Source organism: Leuresthes tenuis, unplaced genomic scaffold (genome assembly GCF_036924035.1).
Source record: "Leuresthes tenuis unplaced genomic scaffold, fLeuTen1.0.hap1 SCAF_19, whole genome shotgun sequence".
Classification (NCBI taxonomy): Eukaryota; Metazoa; Chordata; class Actinopteri; order Atheriniformes; family Atherinopsidae; genus Leuresthes; species Leuresthes tenuis.
The window spans coordinates 12,783,284-12,803,862 of NW_027325373.1; the positions used below are offsets into that span (position 1 = coordinate 12,783,284).

General features: G+C 41.3%; 1 protein-coding gene across 1 annotated transcript; it reads left to right on the plus strand.

Annotated features, from left to right (window-relative positions):
* The first annotated feature begins 785 nt into the window (after positions 1-785).
* LOC140276927 (ADP-ribosylation factor-like protein 3) lies at positions 786-3,839 on the plus strand. Its single transcript, XM_072371784.1, has 6 exons — positions 786-914; positions 1,715-1,858; positions 1,982-2,098; positions 2,195-2,245; positions 2,438-2,623; positions 3,532-3,839. The coding sequence occupies exons 1-6, from the start codon at positions 912-914 to the stop codon at positions 3,577-3,579; spliced, it is 549 nt and encodes a 182-aa protein (XP_072227885.1). The 5' UTR covers positions 786-911; the 3' UTR covers positions 3,580-3,839.
* The last annotated feature ends 16,740 nt before the right edge of the window (positions 3,840-20,579 follow it).

The window sequence follows — 20,579 nt, forward strand, 5'->3', positions numbered from 1 at the left end:
AATAGGGTCAAGTGGATGCTGAAGATTACAATGTGTCAGACTAGTATTTAAAAGTTATGTCTCAAACAAACTTGGGGGGGGTATCATTAAAAAACATATATGTTTACAATGTATACATACATAGAGCTGTGCAGACCAGGGTTGATAAATGTATGTCATAGGATAAGAACAAACATACAAAGAAGCAAATTAAGCAAAATGAATAGGCCGGAAATATTACTGAATTATTGAAATATGAAAACTGAAATATTGGCTCTAAAATATTCTATTATTCGTGCAGCAACCAAGCGCCGATTTAGTTTTTCAGAGAGAATTAGTTTCGTATTAACTGATTTAGTTAACTTGTCTTAGTTTTGTTCTTGAAGCAGCAGATTTGACAACCATTTATTTTATAATCAACACAACTCAAAAACTGTCAACCTATCTCAGTTCAGTTGGATTGGATTGGTCTTAAGGAACGACGTAGAATAACACTTTAAATCATGAAAGTGCAGGTTTGTATTATATTCGCAATTTGTCCCAGAAAGATGATTTCCTATCTGTCTAAATTCACACGTGCATTGCACTTTACCAAGTGTACTTCCTATCATACTTTTGAAAAAAAAAATATGAATTTATTGTCACAATCAAACGTTAAAGCGCTTTACATAACGCGGAAGAATAGCTGAATGAAAAAAAACGTATTTATTTGTTGCGTAAAGTCAAATAACTTTTTTTTTAAAGGAGGTGTCTAAATCGTGCATTTTGACATGTTTCCTTTGCATTCACGCCCCCCTCCTCCGTTGTTTACGCTGACGTCACGGTTTCCCCGGCAACGGAAACTTGACTGCTGTTTACCCGAGACGCGTGGCGAGAAAGATGTTAATCCACTCAGTCTGAGCAAAACAGCCGCAAAAGAACCCGAAGAAAACATGGTGAGTTCATGCAATTGACAACAGCAGCCACTTTGACATTAAAACCTTTGACGTCTCACTTTTTTTTTTTTTTGCTATTAAAACTTAGCGAGCGTTAGTCTGGCTAAATGGTATACGATACTGGTTTAGTTTTAAGCCAGTTATTACCTTGAACCACGTCATCCTGAGTCTACGCTGGTATTAGTTGTCACAGTTAAGTACCTGGTTGAGTTTTTCCAGTCTGCCCGTTCCAGTGTCTCGTTTTCACCTTTGAGAAAAAAAGGCTAGCACAACAACATGCATTTATTTCACTTGAACTTTTCATAGCTGAAGTTAGAGGGAAGAAACGCACACAGAGGGGAGATATAGAGGTTCATTAGGGCACCAAAATGTCTTGAAATTATTAGAAAATGTCTTGTTTCTGTTGTTGGAGATTTTAATGCGTGTACAGATTGCAAAGTTTTAGTGAGCGTTTCTGCCTCAACAAAATACACTGCAACTTAAACAGCTTTAGCCAAAGCCCTCCCTGGCACCATTTGGGCACAAGCCACTCACTGTGCAGATACCTAATCCAGGCTGACGGCTGGGTGCTTTTAAAGTTGACTTTAAAGGTGACTTTAAAAGTTAAAAGTTATATCCTTGAACTCTAGATTATTCTAGCTGTTGACTGAGTTTGTCACGTTCTTCCAGGCTGGCCTCTGAATTTATTTAAGGTTTACCTCCTACAGCTTCACAGCTCCGTGTCATTAAGAAAACACTAATTTAACTGCTGACCTGCTGAGGTTTAATCGCCTCTAAGATGCACCTTGATCCTCTTTCAGGGCCTGTTGTCCATTCTTCGGAGACTGAAGCAGTCTCCGGAGCAGGAGGTGCGCTTACTGCTGTTAGGATTGGACAACGCTGGCAAGACCACTCTGCTGAAACAGCTGGCAGCTGAAGATATCAGCCACATCACCCCCACACAAGTACAATTATGTCCACACTGACACAGACACACTGGTTTAGTCACACACTGTGAAAACCTGGACTTTACACCTCAGTTCTTTATGTTCTAGTCAAACAGACATTCAAGTGTTATCTTTTAACAGGGCTTTAATATAAAGAGCATGCAGTCTTCTGGATTCAAGCTGAACGTTTGGGACATTGGAGGACAGCGCAAAATCCGCCCTTATTGGAGGAATTATTTTGAGAACACTGACGTGCTGGTTGGTTCACTTAAGCTGCTCCTCAAAATGACCAGAAGTTTCTCTTACTGTACGTTATGCTCAGATTAACAATGTCTATGACTGGATTGTTTACAGATCTATGTGATCGACAGCTCAGACAGGAAACGGTTTGAAGAGACCAGTTTGGTGAGGCCCAATCCACAAACTTCCCATTTTATTCTAGAAATAGTTTTTATTCGTGTGAGCAGTGGTCACAGACAGCCATTAGAGACCTCCATGAGAGCGACAAAACAGAAAATTTTCATTAAGTGAGTGCTGGCAAGCCAATATTCATTGTAGTTAACCAATGTTTCTGATTACACGCATCTGACCCTCTAGGAGCTTGCAGAGTTACTGGAGGAGGAAAAGCTTGCTGCAGTGCCACTGCTAATCTTCGCCAACAAGCAGGACCTGATGACGGCCAGTCCTGCGTCAGAGCTGGCTGAGAGTCTCAACCTTCACACCATCCGGGACCGTATGTGGCAGGTGCAGGCCTGCTCAGCACTTACTGCTGAGGGAGTGCAGGTAAATGTCTGCAAACACAGCATTATGTGCTAATCAAAGGCTGAGACTGAGTGGGCTGCAGAGTGGCAACAACTCCCTATGTGGTCAATTTCTGAACTCAAAATATTAATTATATACAATTTGTCTCAGTAAAGTCGACTCACTGACAACCTCTTGACAAATGTTTGCCGGTTTACCTCCACTGGTGTTAATTTACAAGCCAGCAGCACTCCAGCTGTGTGAAAGTAACTGCAGGCCGAAGCAGAGAGCAATGCTGAGCACCATAATATTACCTGACACCTGCCTGAGCATGTAACCATGCCTGAAGAGTTTTAGCAGCTATGTGTCTAACAGCTTGAGAGCCAGTCAGCACATCATCACTGCTTTGTCTTAATGTCATGTCAAATGTTTGTGTCTCGTAGTTATCTATACTGAGTTCATGCAGCTTATCATGAGCTTTCTTTCCTCCTTTTTTTAAGACATACATAGATGACATCTTCCACATATATGGTGGTGCTTTAAACTTTGGAATCCCCTGCAAATCTTTTCTTTATTTCGGCACAAACATTAGATATCCCTTTGAGATCTAAGTTGAAATGAGGAAATTAAGGTCAGGTGTTTTCAGTCAGTTTGATGACAGCCAGGCGTGAGTTGGCACCTTGTTTTATTGAACAGATTATCAACATCTAATCTTTGCATGTTATTGGAAATGAGTTATTGATCCTCACCTGGTCAAATAAGGTTAAGGTTCAAACAAGGATTTGTTGCATTCTCCTTCTTCTCTTTCAATGCTTTTATGATTATAAAGAGATCACGACCACCAAAGCCAGCCGTCTGCAACAAATAGATTTTAGAAACACCATAATTCTCATAACTTTGACCTCCAATACGAAGCATAATCTCTTTTTTGTTTCTGTTTTGTTTCGTAGGATGGCATGACCTGGGTTTGCAGAAATATCAAATTTCACAAGAAATAACTCAGGATCCAGAGAAATCTTGCAGCTGCACTTTAAACTTGACCAATTCAGTCACTTTACGCTCTGAACGAGAAAGAGATGCAACGTGTTATTTATTACTTATCTACTTTTTTAATGGCACTATTGTTGTGACTGCGCTTGTCTTACACGAGCTAACTTCTTTACATCATATCACATATTGACATGTGTATAGTTTATATGTTTTGTTCAAAGGGCTGTTTTTGCACACATTTTTTGTAATACTGATTTTATCCAAAGACGTGAAGACAATAACTTTTTGAATAAACTTTTTGTTTTGAGTGGTGGAGTCATGACTGGTAGGTGTTGTAGGCCTGTGAGTCTAGCTGGTGAAAGCTAGAGGGCGACCTTGCAATAGCATTGTCTCCCAGCCCAATGCTCAGTAATGACTTCCTCTGTTTAACATCACTTATGTAGCATCCTGTGCCGGGTTCGATTTCTTCATTTCATGATCACGTTTTGTTTCGGTTTTCATTCGCCTGCCTTGGGTGATGTACACTAGTCTTTATTACCAACCACTGAGTATGTTTTTTGGCGTATTGTCAGACAGATTTTAGGCCAATCGCACAGCAGGTATTAATCAGCACGGACTCGTTCTGTGATACTTTAGCGTTTTTGCTCGTTCACACTCCTCACACTGTGTGCTCTGCCTTGAGACAGAAAAACTCTACATCTTGAACAAAATGACCATAAAGACATGCATACGCACACAAGAAACAAACCTAAACGCACATTAACCACGTAGAAACACCTAGGCCGTTCAATTTCTCAAATTCCCACCTTGTTCACCATGATTTAGCACGAGGCAATTGCATTCTCTGTCTATTTCTCTCTTTTGTCTTTTGCAGCACATTTGCCACAAACCCCAATAATCTGAACTGGATGAGTGCTCCACTTTGGTCCTATATGGCATTTACATCCAAACCTTTTCCAGTACTAATAGCTCTCAGTACAATTTGCATTTATATAGCCCCCTTCATACCAACGTGATTTGGCACCTTTACCCATGATAGAAATAAGCCTCCTCCTTTGGCCTTGAGTTACTGCCCTGCTGTTGGTGCTGTGTGTGCATTTGTGTGTCCCTCTTCATATGTAAGCTTGGCTGATTTTGATATGTCAGAGCTGCTTGGTCCTCTGATGGAGACTGGTACAAGGGCAGAACCCCTCAGAATGGGCCTCATAATGATTCAGCCGTCACTGTGGGCTTTGGTCTCATGGTCATGTGTTTTAATTTGCAGTATATTAGATTTTTGTTGATACGGCAGTGTGGGACACATAACCAGGACAAGGACTCATAAGGTAAATATTAAGCCACAACAGATCTTGTTGGACAAACTGAAAAAACAGACTCCATGCAACGCTTTTACAAGGTTCGACAAAACTACAGATAAAGGAGAATAATGAATAAAGAAATGAAAGTTTACCATGTGAGTTAGATGATAAAGGGCCTCCTCTTTCCTTCTGAATTGCTTAATCATTAACATCTTATCCAAGTGATAATCTCTCAACCTGTAAAAACATACCCGATTGCACATAAAAGTAGTCAGATAAATCTTTCCAATTTTATCTACCAATAGCTTGCGAATCAGATGGTGAGGGCTGAGAAGTGCCCTTAAATCCCAAATGAATAAAATTGGATTTGCCAAATAGAAGAGTGGATTGGAGCGACTAGTCCTCGTTACCTCTGGCTCCATCATCAGAGAGGCAGTCAGGCCTGCAAAAGGCCATAAATCACGGGACTTTCCCAGCTACTCAGGCCAACACACCAGCCTCCCACAGAGGAAACGAAGGGCAGAGAAACTGAATGACTGACCGGGCCAAAGAATGTAATTCAAATTTAGACTGACTTGACTTTTCTTTATAGCAGTCCAAAAGCACATACATTCTCATTAGAAAAAATGTGTTAAACACTTTATACAGAGTCGGAAGTTAGACATAATTAGATCTGTCAAAATATATCAGAGTGAGGATGCCTTTATGACCATATTCTATAAAACCAGCAGATTTCATGACACAAATAAAAACTTAACTGGAAACAAAGACTGTAGAGAAGAACAAAACCTGTCCATAATAGTCATGAATGCCTGCTGGAACATCTGTATCATGTTGAAAAGTACTTGTGGCTGAAAAGTTTCTTTATGGTCGAGCTCACAGACTACAGATTTTTAAGGTGAAAATGGCCTTATAATGAAATATACAGTGTGTAAAGTCACATGTCTCCATCAGAGAGAGCTGTTCTAAGTACCTTAGAATACCGTGACCCTCAGTGAGTTCATTTTGACGCTTACATACAAAAAGTATGTCTAAATGTCACACTGAATTACTGATGTGTAGTGATCTCCTGTACCACCTTTCTAAAGTCAGTCAGTCCCATACATCAGAAACACCACAACATATTGTCACTCCCTTTTGAGACTATGACTAAAGTTGTGTTGCCACACAAGTGGTTTCTACGTTACGCTGCAGAGCAGTCGGGTTCAGTATACTCATATGTCTGTGCAACTAAGCAGAAAAACATAGAAAGCATATGGTTGAGAAATCTGTATATTTCTTCACACTACATTAATCCAGCTTTAAGATGAGAAGTTATTTTATAGAGAGACCATCAGCTCTTAACATTAGGGATATGAGAATTATCTGCATGATTTGAACCTAAAATCAAAAGAATATATACACATGCAATATATATATATATATGCATGTTAGGGGTTTCTTTCATTTTCTAAAGTTCTTTTGATATTGGACTTTAGGTTAAAACATATAATCATTTTGAAGCCCTATAAGTGTCCTTTTTATATACTTAACATTACAATGATCATTTTCTAATAGCATAAATACTTTCATTTAGTTTAAGCTTGCTTAATACCATACTGTTAAACATTAACTAGGCTGTTTGTGTTTCCTTATTAGGATGAATACATACTTTCTTATTATTCATCAATGATTAAAGATGCAGTTATGAATTGTCAACCATACTTTTTGTAGCTATGTGGAGTAAAGTCAGAGTAAAGGCTTATTATGTTTAATAGAAGAAATTAACAGATGCTTTATATTGCTTGAATATATTTTATATTGCTATCATTTCTCATTGGCAATATTCTGAGGATGTATCCCAGTTTGCTAACAACATAACAGTAATGTTTTTTTTCAAGAAAACATGCTGCTTGCATCCTGCATCCATATTTATTCCAATAGAAAAGGAGTAAACTCGTGTAGATGAGTCACTTAGGTATTTAACTCTGATAGCACCACACACCCATGTGCTTTTCTCCCCCTTCAAGTAAAGCTCCCATATACAGCATAAAAATAATGAATCCAGCACATCCCTCAAGTAGTAATTACGGTATTGAGAATGGTTTCTTAGGCCAGTACAGTGTCTATCCTGCCTTGTTCCCAAGGCAATCCTTTATGATTAAGCAGATAAGTGCTGGTACTGGATGATAAAACAAACAACAAATGCCCACATTCCTCTCATAGCTTCTTTGATGTGTGTGTGTGCCTCGGCAGGACTCTTACCTCTCCAAATCCCCTTTTGCTATAATCAAACTGCCAAGTCATAAACAGCGAGGGATGGGGACTATAAAAATGATCGGGGGGCTCTTTCAGCTGAGGGAAAAGAGGTTCACACCTCAGAGCAGGTCAACTTCAGAGCGTGGATAGGGTTGGCGGGGGTGGGGGGCGGCCTGTGACGGGGTCTGTGGCTCTTGTTTGATGCTAGTAAGACAGAAAGCAGAGAGAGATTGTGTGAGGACAAACCCAGAGGTTATGAGGATGCTAACAGAATTTTTGACCCAAATGTCTATAGTTTGTCCTTGTTGTTCTTTCTCAAGGAGTTCATACATTTTCACACCAGTTTTTTTACCTCTTTAGTGGACATATGTGATGGGTAACTTCTGTCTTTCCCCCCTGGATTTACTTGGATTTGCTGCATGAACATTCCTGAGGTGAAACGTTTATGTTGTAGGATTCATTAACTGATTTTATTATATTTTTCTTTAATCAAATGTCTAAAATCCAAGCAAAGCTCTAAGTTTTGAAATGACTAATCAGCCACTTTGGACGTGCCGTTGGGTGTGTGATACTGTGTGGTCAGAAGTGTTTAGATGGCAGTTTCTGGTGCTTCGCTGCGAGTTTATTTAAAGCTCCACAGCTCTATTCCCTCTTCATTCTCTTGTTATGACAAACCTAAATAAACATGTCAGAAACATTTCCTTCATAAGCATAAATGTTTACTTGCATTTAAGTGTTTTATCTGCAAATTAAAAACATTGAAGATTAAGCATGTCTGATGGAAAGAAGGTAAAACTGTGAATCAATAACTGATGGACTGGTGTCTCACTCTTCTCTTGCGTGAGGTCAGAGGTCATACTCTTGACCCCTCACTGACCCTGTCACTGGGTGGAAATAACACTTTCCATTGTCTTAAACCTTCTCAAATGAATTGATTGGCCTTATCAGTTGACAGGTCTGGTCCAACTGTCTCTCTCTGTCTGTGCTCCTCCCCCACACTCTCTTGTCTCTCCTCCATACTCATAATTTGACTTTTTATCACCTCTTGCTGAAACGGAGAGCCAGCCCCATCCGTCATTACAGCACACGCTGACAGCTCCTCACACATGCTTGGATTTTTACATTTGACTCTATCCGGGGGCTTACTTTACTGTAACCGATTCAATATTTCTCAAATGAGCCGGCCGATCTACATACACGCCACAGTGGATGGGATGATCTATGGCGCCGCCTTAATAGATTTCCCAGGCCTCAGAGCCCAGCTAGTGTAGGGGAAGGGGGCATAATCTGTGCAATAAAAACACAATCATTCATTCAAATTGCTCTTTAATTTATGTTTCTCACGTTTACTAAGGCATTCAGATTAATTTCTGTGTGTGTGTGTGTGTGTGTGTGCACGTGTGAGTTATTTGCGGCTGTTCACCAACAACAGACAGTCATGAATCTATTACAACAGTATGTTCCTCATTTCTTCGCTACTAACTGTACAAATTAGTTGTTGAGAAAGATTAAAATATCTGTCACACACTATACCAGTGGATAGAGTCAAAATATTGTAAGATTGGATCTTCTTTTTTTTTTAAGTGAAACTGATGATCAAGCACAAAAGAAAAACTCTGTATCAACAGTAAATTTCATAATCATTAGATGGAAATCAGCACAGCTATCTGAAATGAACGAAGCAGCCCTGCCTGATTGCACAATCCAAATGGGCGTCCTGATCACGGTTGTTCTGGCAGCAGCAGCAAGCTTCGAGGCTGAAAAATGCAAAGAATCAAAACAACCAAACAGGTCATTTGTTCTCATCCTTAAATACGACCTGCAGGGGCATCCTCTAAATCGGGGGGAAATGTTATTTGTATAAACGTTTCCACACAGGAGTGAACGTTTCCTCACGGAGGATCGAGAGGAGCCGATGACACAATCACACGCGACACTTTTTTCCAGAAGCTTTTCCACCATAGGATGTGAATGTGACAAGATGCGACAACTGTTTGTTTACTTCTTAGTTACATTTCATCAACAGCACAACTCAATCAAACACTTCAAGTCACTTCTTAGATGGCTTAAGGCAGTGGCAGAACTTGGTAAGAGTTAGATATTGGAACTGCTTGGTTGGGGTCAGAAAAGGCTCATGGTTACTTTCTCTTGACATTATCTCCATCACCTGAATAGACTTTGTTTTGCTGGTTGCCTCAGTGGAACGTCAACAGAACAACACCTCATGAGTACACTTTATCACTTCCACTTTTAGGTAATAACATTATTTGGTTAGGCTGGAAAAAAAGACCATGATTAGGACTAACCTGCATTCTTTCTACTGTGCCACCGTCACCCTAATGGATGGCATTTTGATGCTTCATACGCAGTTGCTCTTATGATCTCTAGAGCTTGCATATTCAAAAATAAAAATGTCCATGTACATATGACATTACCGTTGGCATTAATTTGGGTTTGTCTTTCTCAGCAGGTATCCCTGGCCTGGTGCTGTGGTGTTTGTTGTCCCCTCTTTTCTGTCCTCTCAACGCCCAGCTAATCGAGTCTGGTTCTGTCAGAAGTTTCTTCCTGTTAAAAAGAAGTTTTTTCTTTCCACCAACGCCTCGTGCACGCTCAGGATGGGAGATTGGATCAGAGAGAAGTTTCGATGCAATCTGTTGGTTTCCTTAGCAAGGCAGCTTTTTCCTGTTTTTTTAATAGGCTCTGTATGAATTAGACTAATTTGGAATTTAACAAATTGGATTATGATTATATTAATGAATTGGATCGCAATTGGCTTGAACTAGACTTTATCTTTTAAAGTGCCTTGAGAAGACCTTTGTTGTGATTTAGCGCTATATGAATAAAACTTAATTGAATTGAACAGATATATCAACCTAACATCGGTATCAGGCAATATTCAGCTTGACCGATAAACTTCTGTCTGATGTGTCCTGGTTGTAATGAACAAATCAGCGGGGTGACAACACCATGGCTACATCCAGATTTTATGTCAGTCTATGTTCCCAAAGTAAAGAGAATCTTAAAAATGGTAACATGAGGCCAATTGCAGTTCTATACAAACTTATCGTACCAACTTAAAATGATTGGTATGTCTGTGGCACAGGATTTTATCATTTTAGTTATTAAATTTATGAAACTTTTATTTTATGTGGAAAAAGATTTGTGGGGTAATGTAAATTAGGTGTCTTTACATCATTTGTTACAGTACTCTCAGCAATGTCTGCAGCACAAGAAGCAGAGGAGGTATCACAGCTGAGCAGACTGTGGGGAATCCTGGCTGGGCTTTAGCATTTCCACCAAGTGTCAAAATACTCACATTACTCACAGACTAAATGTACTAGCAAGCTAACATTACTTATGTCATTCGGTGCAGTTATCCTTGCCACTTACTGAGCATAGATTTTTGTATAATCTCTAAGAACAAATTTGTTGTAGTGCAGATTTAGTGATGCATAAATATCCACTCTAACACAGATGTCAGGACTAGATAAGATGTAACTATCTGAGAACAAATTAAACAAAGAGCTCTTATGTAGCTTTCTCAAAGCTGCTTTGTCTTTGAATAGAAATAATGTATATTTCCTGCAGCAGAATGAACGAAAAGCTCATTTTATCTCGCCGCTTTCATACTATAACTACATTTCAGAGGAGCTCGGAAGGAGAGATTCATGCACAGATCTCTGCACTGTTCTGTCTAACAAAGTGAGAGTGTCTGTGCAAGGGAGGGAAAGGAAAACATTGTTTGTGCTTTTATTTTGTTTATATCTCCCTGTCTTTTATGCCCTACACTCAAGCTTAGCGAGCGCCAGAGAGGGTAAAACGTAGAGAGAGAAGGAGAGTATTCTCAATTTCCTTCTAAAAAGAAAATTCATTTGCAGTTGCTAATGTAATGTCATCGTTGTGTTTACTGAGCGTGGATGATGTATAGGGGATGTTGCATTGAGTGAGACTGCTTAATGATGCATAGAATTAAGTCTGTGGCTTTCAGCTGAGCTCCCTTCTCTCTCTCTCATACACTCCTCGTCCTCCCTCCTCTCTTTCACACACACACACACCCTCCAACTCCCTTCCTCTTTCCTTTCCTCCTTCTCACCTCTCTTTTCGTTTAATCCACACCTTCCTCCTCCTCCTCCTCCTCCTCCTCACTACCACAGCAGCCTCTCTCTTTTCCCTCTGATGCTGGTTGTCTTGGACTGTTGGTCACACGTTGCTCTGTGTTCTGTTTCTTAACTCCATCAATCACTGCGAACGGAGAGAGTGTGTAAGAGATGAGGCAATAAAAAGAATAAGAATAAGATATGGTTGGAAGAAATGAAGGACATGAAAACAGACAATGAGCATAGACATTGTGGAGGAGTTGTTTTAGAAACCTGGAGGGAAGTGAACAAACGAATGGGAGGAACAATTCTTACATTTAATGATTCACTGTACACTGTGCCAGTCCAAATAACTGCCTGAAAATTGTATGCATATATTAATACAACTGTGTTATTTCTGGCTCTTTCTGTGCTGGGGCCAGGGACAATAATGATAATGATGATGATTATGATAATGCGATTTTAGTGCTTATGTTAACAGTTATTACCTGAGCGAGATGACTACCTGAGTGGGAGGATTGAAGTTGTAGATGAGCTGCAATAAACAGAAATGAAGGCGATTTCTAGCTTTCTAAACTGCTGATTTCACGCTGCAGTTGTCTGTTTCTGTTTGCTGGTTATAATTACTGTGGAGCTTGCTTTAAGAAGTGCTAAAACAACAGTATAGTTTTCTTGGAACTAGCGCTAGTTGATTCAGCATTAAGTCTTGCATTCTTGGATGATTGTGGATGTTAAATGTTGCCTGGAGATGCCGATGACATCTGTGATATTTAAAGCGTTGCTTGATGGCTTTGTGTTGGTGTCATGTGGAAAATACAACATTTTCTGGGGTCGGATGTAGAGGTGAGCAGGTGGAACAGACAGAAAAGAAAGAGTCACTCAACTCCCAGGAGCTTGAGTTTACTGGACACTCTTTTGGTTAGTGCTCTGTTACAGGAGCACAAATTAACTTTTTTCATCTTAGAATTTGATGGCAACAAAACGTCTCAAAAAGGTTGGGAGGGGGCAAAAACGGTAGTAAAGGTAGGAAGCACAAAATAATAAACAGCAGGAGGAGCAGGTTCCATCTAAATAGACAAATTAGGAACAGGTTGGTGTCATGATTGGGTATAAAAAGAGGACCTTAGAGAGGCAGAGCCTTTCAGAAGTAAAGATGAACAGAGGTTCAGCAATCTGCCAAAAACTGCATCTACAAATTGTGACGCAGTCTCCAAATAATGTTAAAAAGTGTGAAGTCTTTGATTATTCAATGATCTATAGTACATAATATCGTCATCAGATTCAGAGAATCCAGAGATGTCTCAGTGTGCAAGGTACACAGCTGAAAATCTGTATTTGATGCCAATGATCATCAGCCTTCAGGTGGCACCAGTAAAACTGTCATGGAAATCACTGCATGAACTTAGTAAAGCTTCCAGAATTCTTCATCTGTGAACACAAATCTATCTATCCTCTATCCAGAGATAGAGGTTAAAGCGCTGTCATGCAAAGAAGAGTCCAGAAAACTTTTCTATAGTCAGATAATCTAATCGAATTTGAAATCCTGTTTAGCAATCATGGACCCTGCGTCCTCCAAACTAAAGAGGAGAGGGATTGTCCAGTTTGTTATCAGAGCACAGTTTAAAAGCTGCTGGAACTGACAACTTGCAGATCAGTAAAGGCACCATCGATGCTGAAAGGTACATGTGTCAGCATTAATCTACTGTACAGCATGGCTTTATAGCAGAGGAGTGCAGGTGCCGGACTGACCTGCAGTCCAGACTTTACACCAGTTGTACATAATTGGCATACCGTGAAACACAAAATATGACAGAGACTGTTGAGCAGCTCAGAACGGGACAGCTGGTCTCCTCAACTCCTAGATATCTTGTGACTGTCGCTAAAAGGAAGCGGGTAAGCCACACGGTGGTAAACATGGTCCTAGCCCAACTTTTTTTGAGACATGTTGCTGCTATCAAATTCAAGGTGAGCAAATCATTTGAATTAATTTTCATCAGCTTTTATGTTTAATAAAGATTTTCCTTTTCTTAGAAATCCTGTTGGTTCATCAGATCGCTTCAGTGTAAATACAGAAATCTATTGTTTACCAAATGACCGACTGATGACACTTTACTGTTTAATCAGTATAATATGAAGATGTTGTGCAGTTTTGTCGATTATGTTGAGCATAATGACTGAGCAAAGAATGTCCTCAGTATCCTCTGTCAGAAAAGCAGCTATTTTGTTGTGTTTAATGTTATGAAAAGCTGTGATACCATTTGGCAAGTGTTCATGAAAGATTCTAGAGGAACAACTCTTTTGGTGGATCAGACGGGATCATTTCCTGAACTGACCTGATTCAAGGCTCAATATAGTTGAGATCTCAGTCAGTCACGATCAAACCTATAAGGATGCGCTTATTCGCCGAGTGATTCAAGTCACAGATTTGTTTATTCCAAATGTAGAAATACACTTAGATGGAGCAGTTTTTCCCAAGGTACTTGCTCATCCAGGAGTTCGCACACAGTAAACAATTCCCTTATGTCTGACCTGGTTTCACCTGAAGTCATCTTCCAGTTCCCCAAGTTTTCTCAGAGAAATACAAATTTAAAATGTTCTGTCAGTTAAAAAGTAATAGAAATGACCCAAAATAAAACCTATAGCTGCAGTCAAAGCATACAAACAAATGGGTGCCGCGTAACTTTCACTCAGTATAAACAGCATTCAATCAATAGCTTGACTGAAACTGAAAAACATTAAATGAGAAACATCCAGTTAAAGTTTTCAAAGTTAGCATCTAGTTGCCTGAGTTGAAGTGAAAATAAAAGAAAAAAAATTATTCTTAATTTGAAGACACTTTTTTTTTTATAGGCATCCAACTTAAAGACTGTTTTTTGACCAAGTGAATTATTGGCAGCATGGGATCAAACCTATTGCCACATGGATATCATGTATTTCTTGTAAATATAAGAATTGATCTCAGTTTATTATTTGAAATGCTTTTGAATGCAAATAGTTGAAAAGGAAACTTTGCAGTATTCTAAACAACAGTGTGACAATGTGAGCTCTCAGCTTGGTGACAACTTTTTGGGAATAATGAGAAAATTGCCTATTTCGAAACACATAAACGTTTTGTTTTTTTGGCAGTCTGGCAGTGTTTTGTTTGTGTGTTGATTTTACAGTTTCTCTCACACATCCCATCGCTGCATATCTCACTCAGTCACTCACTCCATTGCTCCCCTGTGATCCAGCTGTCCAGCCCATTCATCATCCCACCACTCTCAACCTCACAGAATTATTATTTCTTTGATGTGTTACTAGTTGAAAACAAATCCATTTTTCTGGGCATCAATTCATCATTTGGAATGGGGAGTCACACTTGAGTTGTAGGGGCGGCCACATTTCCCCAGCGTGCACCGTGTGCGTCCTCGCCTGCACTTGCGCGTGAGCGCGCAGGTGAAATGCGTGCGTCTTGTTGTGATCAGAGCTGGATGCAGGATGGGTAAAATCAGAGGTAAATAGAAATGATGGGAGGAACAGAGGGAGGAGTTGTCAGGGAAAGTGAGTGATGAGAGAAAGAAGTCTGTTTGTGTGGGAAGGAGAGGGGGCTTCCCTCTTCTTCCAGTCGTCCTCCTTCACCTAACGTCTGTGATAATTTATCACTCCTCCTAGCTTGGCTGACAAACTATTTGCAGGAAAATGAGTTTTTCCGCCACGGATTTGTCCTCTGGGAATAGAAAGGCGAGCTGCTGTGTTTTTGTTCCATCGCGCACACACACACAACGCGCATCCAGATGTGTGCTCTTTCGTGTGCGCACACGCGCACGCTCGCGCGAGCTCCAGTATTTATTGGGGGGAGGGGGAGGTGGTTAAGATAAATGAGGTAAATTAATAGAGTCACTGAGGGAAAAGATCTGCTTCCACACCAGCAGATCTGCTACACAAGAGATGAGCGCGCACAGACACACGCAGACGCGGACACCACACTCCGCATTCCGCCCTCCCTCACCTGCCTCCCTCCCTCTCACACTTTCCTCCTGATCCCTCGTTTGCCCTCCCACAGATGACAAATGTAACACTCAGACAAACAGCGATCAGGGCCATACAGCATAATGTCAGCTTAGATCAACACTGGGACAAAAGCAAATATCACAGCATCAACACTGCATCACATGCACTCAGCCTGCCCGTGTGTGCGCATGTATGTGCGTTACGGCTGCTGGCCCGGGTCGCTGGATTCCAATCTCACTTTCAACCTCATCAGCCAAGATATCGACAGTGTGCTTGACAGAGAATTACACGACAGTAAAGGCCTAATTACGTTGCTATTACCCTGGGCTATCCGTAATCGTCAAACACGAGGCATCGGCGGGACATCGCAGCAGTAAATCTGCAGGCGCTCTCTCTCTGTCTCTCTTAATGCCTGTTATCATTACGGTGTTAACCTTTCTTTCCACTTTGACAACAGGGGGAACCCAATATACTCAAGCTTGTCACACTTAGTTTATATTGCTTGAATTGGCTGAATGCAAGTATATGAGTCTGTGTTACATAACCGAGAGGATACAAGGATAGTGTTTACATCAGAACATTGAAAACATATGGCGTTTACCAGTGTGCAGCATCCCTTCTTCTTTTGAAAGCAGCCTTTAAATGTCTGGGAACTGGGGCTTCTCTCCTTGGGAGAGAAATGTTGTCCCATCTTGTCTGACAGTGGATTCTAGCTGCTCAACAGTCCTTGTTTGTCATATTTTGTCTTTCAAGAGGCACAAATTGTTTACAACTGGTGAAAAACCTGGACTGTAGGCAAGTCAGTCCAGCACTCAGACTCTTCTATGACCAAGCCATGCTGTTGTAATAGATGAGGTATGTAGTTTAGCATTATCTTGCTGAAATGTACAAGGCATTCCCCTGAAAAACTCATTGCTTACATGGGAGAATATGTTGCTATCAAACCGAAATGCCTTCCAGCATGTATGGTGGCTTTCCGGATCTACAAGTTGCCAGTTCAAAAGGTTCTAATGTGCCCCCGTACCAGCAGAGTTGAAGGCTTTTCATTTGAGCGCCAACAACAAGCTGGATGGCCCCTTTCTTCAGCGTCCATGATTTCCAAATAGAATTTCAGATTTTCCCAATTATGTTACTGACGTGTTGCGAATTAGCCTGCACAACACTGCTTTTGACCAAAGTCCACATGATAATATTAGCGCAACACAACATTAGCTAAGTTTGTGTTTGTTTCTAATCAGCCAAAACACAAAATATAGCCAAGACTGATGGGGATGTCAACAGTTCTGCAGGTTATTTGGTGGAAGAAATCGACCGGGCGATGGAGTTTGAGAAAATTCCTCCTTTTAGGGAACAATGACATCTTCACCAAAGCACATGGAAAACCGTTTGAGAAACTTTCATTGAAAAACAAAAACGATCTCCTTGGACCCAATCATGATCTAGAACTATGACTTTCTAAATGTATTTGCAATCCATCAGGCAGTTGTTGAAATATTTGAGACTGCCGTCCGCAAAACGTGCCCATGGGGCGTTTGTTCATGCTTGAGGGGTAATAACAAACGACTTATATGACTGTTTCGGTTGTAGCACATGCAGCAATGAAAACTGACATTGGATTTTTGAAAATAAGCTTACTTATGTCCTTACGTTCTCATCACTCTTGCTCTGAAGCTCCTCACCACACTACTATCTAACAAAAAGGTACAGTCGGCTAATCTTGTGAGAAGGAAAAAATATGTTGTTTTGAAGCTGTAAATGTAGAGCTTTTCCCAAATACAGTATAACAAATCTCTTTTAAAACACCCTTTCATGCTGTGTTCTTGTTGGCGAGTCTCTCTGGCAAGTTTATTCAAAGCAGGAAGAAATGAGCCACCTATGCAGAAGGCGACACGCTGGGTTTGCCCTCTTGCTGTTTTGCTGTTTTCTGCATTTATCGCTCCATACTGCTCTGCTGATAAAGAGGCTCTTTCACCATCCATGTGATCAACTTTCCATCCCTTGAATTGCAAGAGGAGCACCTGTGTTCCCTTGAGGACACTTGACTCCACACCCCTCCATACCCGACCACCAATAGCCAACTTTGTGATGCTTGTCTCCATGGCGATCGCCTCTGACTGACAGGCATGACGACAAGGTCCACCGGCCTCTCTGATCAAAGTCTCCTGCAATTACTATTGTGCGTGGATCAGAGGGCATGTGTGTGAGTTTGTGGCCTGCATCACCCACACTGAGCTCACTCGTGTAAATCATTGAGGCAACGACCCCACCGTTTGATAAATTCCTCCACCTTTGCCTCACTCTCTGAGAAAATTATGTCAGTATAGCATCAGGGGCAGACCTGATGCCCCCCCCCCCCCCCCCCCCCCCCCCCCCCAAAAAAAAAAAATGATGATGAAATGATAAACTTGAGGGTGACAGAGGCAGAGTTCACTTGTGGCCAGGTCACATGTGGACTAAACACAACTAAACATTATGCTCACACCAAGCCCCTTCATTACTAATGGCTATTACGGCCTGTATGCCATTGTAGGCCTCACAATAGCAATCATGCTGGGATTTTGTGTGGGGCTTGCTGGCAACAGTTATTACCCCCCCAAAAGAAACCAAAAGGGGAAGCAGTCAAGAGAAGAACAAGAAGATTTGGGGTCTCAGTTGAAGGGTGGGGGGTGGGTGGCAGGCTGAGCAAGATGGAAAGGAGTAATGGTGGAGGGGGGGGCAGGGAGCGAGGTCAGAGGGTAACACCAAAGCGGAAATGGGGGGCACAGGGGGAACAAAGGACGGGGCCGGACTTAAGACAGACGAAGCTGGAGGGAGGGTGGACAGTGCACAAAACACAGGAAGATGAGGAGAAAAAGATGAGGGGACAGAATGGAGGGGAGCCGCAGCAGATGGTAAAGGCTGGTCGAACAGAGAGGGGCGGCACCGAGAGGATGAGGAGGAGAAGCTGTTGGCGACACACAACAGTGATAGTCAGAAGAAAGGTTCAGCACCTAAACGCGTCTGGGTCCCATGTGCCAGCTCGGCTCACATTTCTGCAGAGATGTGTCCACTGCAACACCTGCCGGAAAACAGAACATCGTCCATAAAGAAAGATACAGAGAGAAATGTTTCACGCATCAAATGAACAGTAATCTTAACCAAGATGAGCAAAGACAAATGCACCTTTCAGCACTTCAGCAAACTCAAGATCCTGATGGGTTCATCAATTCTGAGGTGCTTCTCCAACTATCATGACCTAATTATGCAGCTCATCTCCACCCACTGACCGCAAACACAAACATAGATTTATAAAAGTTGTCAATGGGCGCACTTTTAGTGGAGGCAGTTATCTTAACAGGAGCGTGCACAGGAAGGAGCAGGGGACTCCTCTCTGCAGGAGCGTGCACGGATGCACCTCTGCACCTCTGAGAGAGGCTGTAAGCTGAAGTGTTTCAGACTCCTGGTATAGCTCCTGAACTCCTTCGCCTCTTTACAATGTCTTTTGTTTCCTGTTGATTTTTAGATTTTTTTATGCTATTTTATTGGGCGATATATGTAACGTTTAGCACGGTTTTACCCCTCCAAACTTAATCCACGGCTCAAAGTGATGATGCCTGATTTATAACAAGTGACCCGTTTGTTTCCACTTCCGCTTGAAGTCAGAAACCAAACACTTTACCCTACAGTATAAACAGGAGAATGTTTGGGCATGCGTGATGTCTTATCTCTGGAGTCGGAAATGCTTTTTGCTCTGACCTTTTACCCTCAGCTCTGGTTGCCACCTGTCGCCGCAGGTTACCTGCTTTTTGCGGGCACACAAACTCTGCTGCGGGAAGTATATCCGGAGATAAACAAGACACACCCGAAGGAGACAACGAATGGGTGGCTTTTTTCTTTCTTTCTTTCTTTCTTTCCCTCGCTTAATTGTGTTTCTGACTATTGTAAGAAAATTGCCATTGGACAGTTTTTTTTTTAACTGAGCGTGAATGGCTTAACTTTATGAATCAGGAGAGAAAATAATGGGACTCCCAGATTTGCAAACACGTGAAAACTAAACCAAAGCGCGTTTGAGACAGGATTTTTTTAAACTTGGAGGGAGTTGCTGTAAAATTCAGAAAACTGTGCGTCTTTTCCAACGAATATCATTCATTTAAATGTGTCCATTTGGATGCAAATGTATTTAGCGATTATTCTCAGATTAGTTTTTTTTCTTTCTTTTGCGCAACATCTTTTAGAGGCACAAAACGCAAGAGCCCACATTTAAGCCACACATGAAACACCCCGTTTCCTGATTTTTGGACCAAATTCAAATCAATTTAGGAGCCAGTAATATACTGTAATATATATATATATATTACAGTATATTACAGTATATTACTATATATATATATTGCACTTTTATGTGTGGAAGAAGTTTTCTAAAAGCAAGAAACGTTCAGACGTGCGTAAATGCTTTGTTTGATTTATCTGAGGGTTCAGAGGTTAAGTATCCTCCACTCGCGGGATTGAAAAATAATGACAATGAATCGAGCACAAAACAGATTGGTTTCCCAAAAGAAAAGGCTAAATGTTACCTCATATTGACCAGGAAAGGATAGAAATCAAGCTTCAGATATGCAGTCGTTGCAGCTGTATTTTTCTGTGCTTGAATTATTTTCCAATTTTGCGAGGGGTGGGGGGTGTACACCACGGTCCGGATTTGGGGCGTGCACGAATGTTGCCCTTTGGCAAAGTGGACCCATGTAATTAAGTGCTATTTTGATTCACATTCGTTATCGTGGTGATAGATACCAATCAGTGAGTTTTAATCCCTTGTTCAACTCTCGGTAACCCCTCTGTGCCACCTCTCCCTGCAGGCACTGCGCTGTGGTCACTTCACAGGAGAGCTGTGTCCGTTTCCAGCCGAAGTTATGTTTCCTCTTTTGGCAGCTTTATTTAGTTCTATACAGGCTCCCCCTTTGTCCTGCTGTGGCGCTGAGGTGAGTGGCAGAGCTTCAAACGAAGGACTTCAGTCACTAACAAGATAAGGAGTGCAGCGTTTTGCGCTCTTCTTGTGTCTTTACTTCTTTATTAAATAATAACAGCTGGCCCAAAGTCACAGGAAACAGTTTTTTAATCACATTCCCTCACCCCAGCCCTCTCGTGATCACTTATAAGTCCACGAGGCTGAGTAACGCTGCTTTTACTTTATAGGAGACAGACAACGCGGTGCCAAGGATGGCTGTCATTAGAGGTGTTGTGTTTGTTTTACAGGCCTGTGAGAACGACACGAACAACGTCTTACACCCACCCTGACACCCGGGTGTGACATCACGCACACGCGAGGCCTGAGTGACGCAGGGTGCGGAGAGCAAAATCAACAAGCTTCAACTCCTTTTCACGTGTTCTGTCACATTAACACACAAA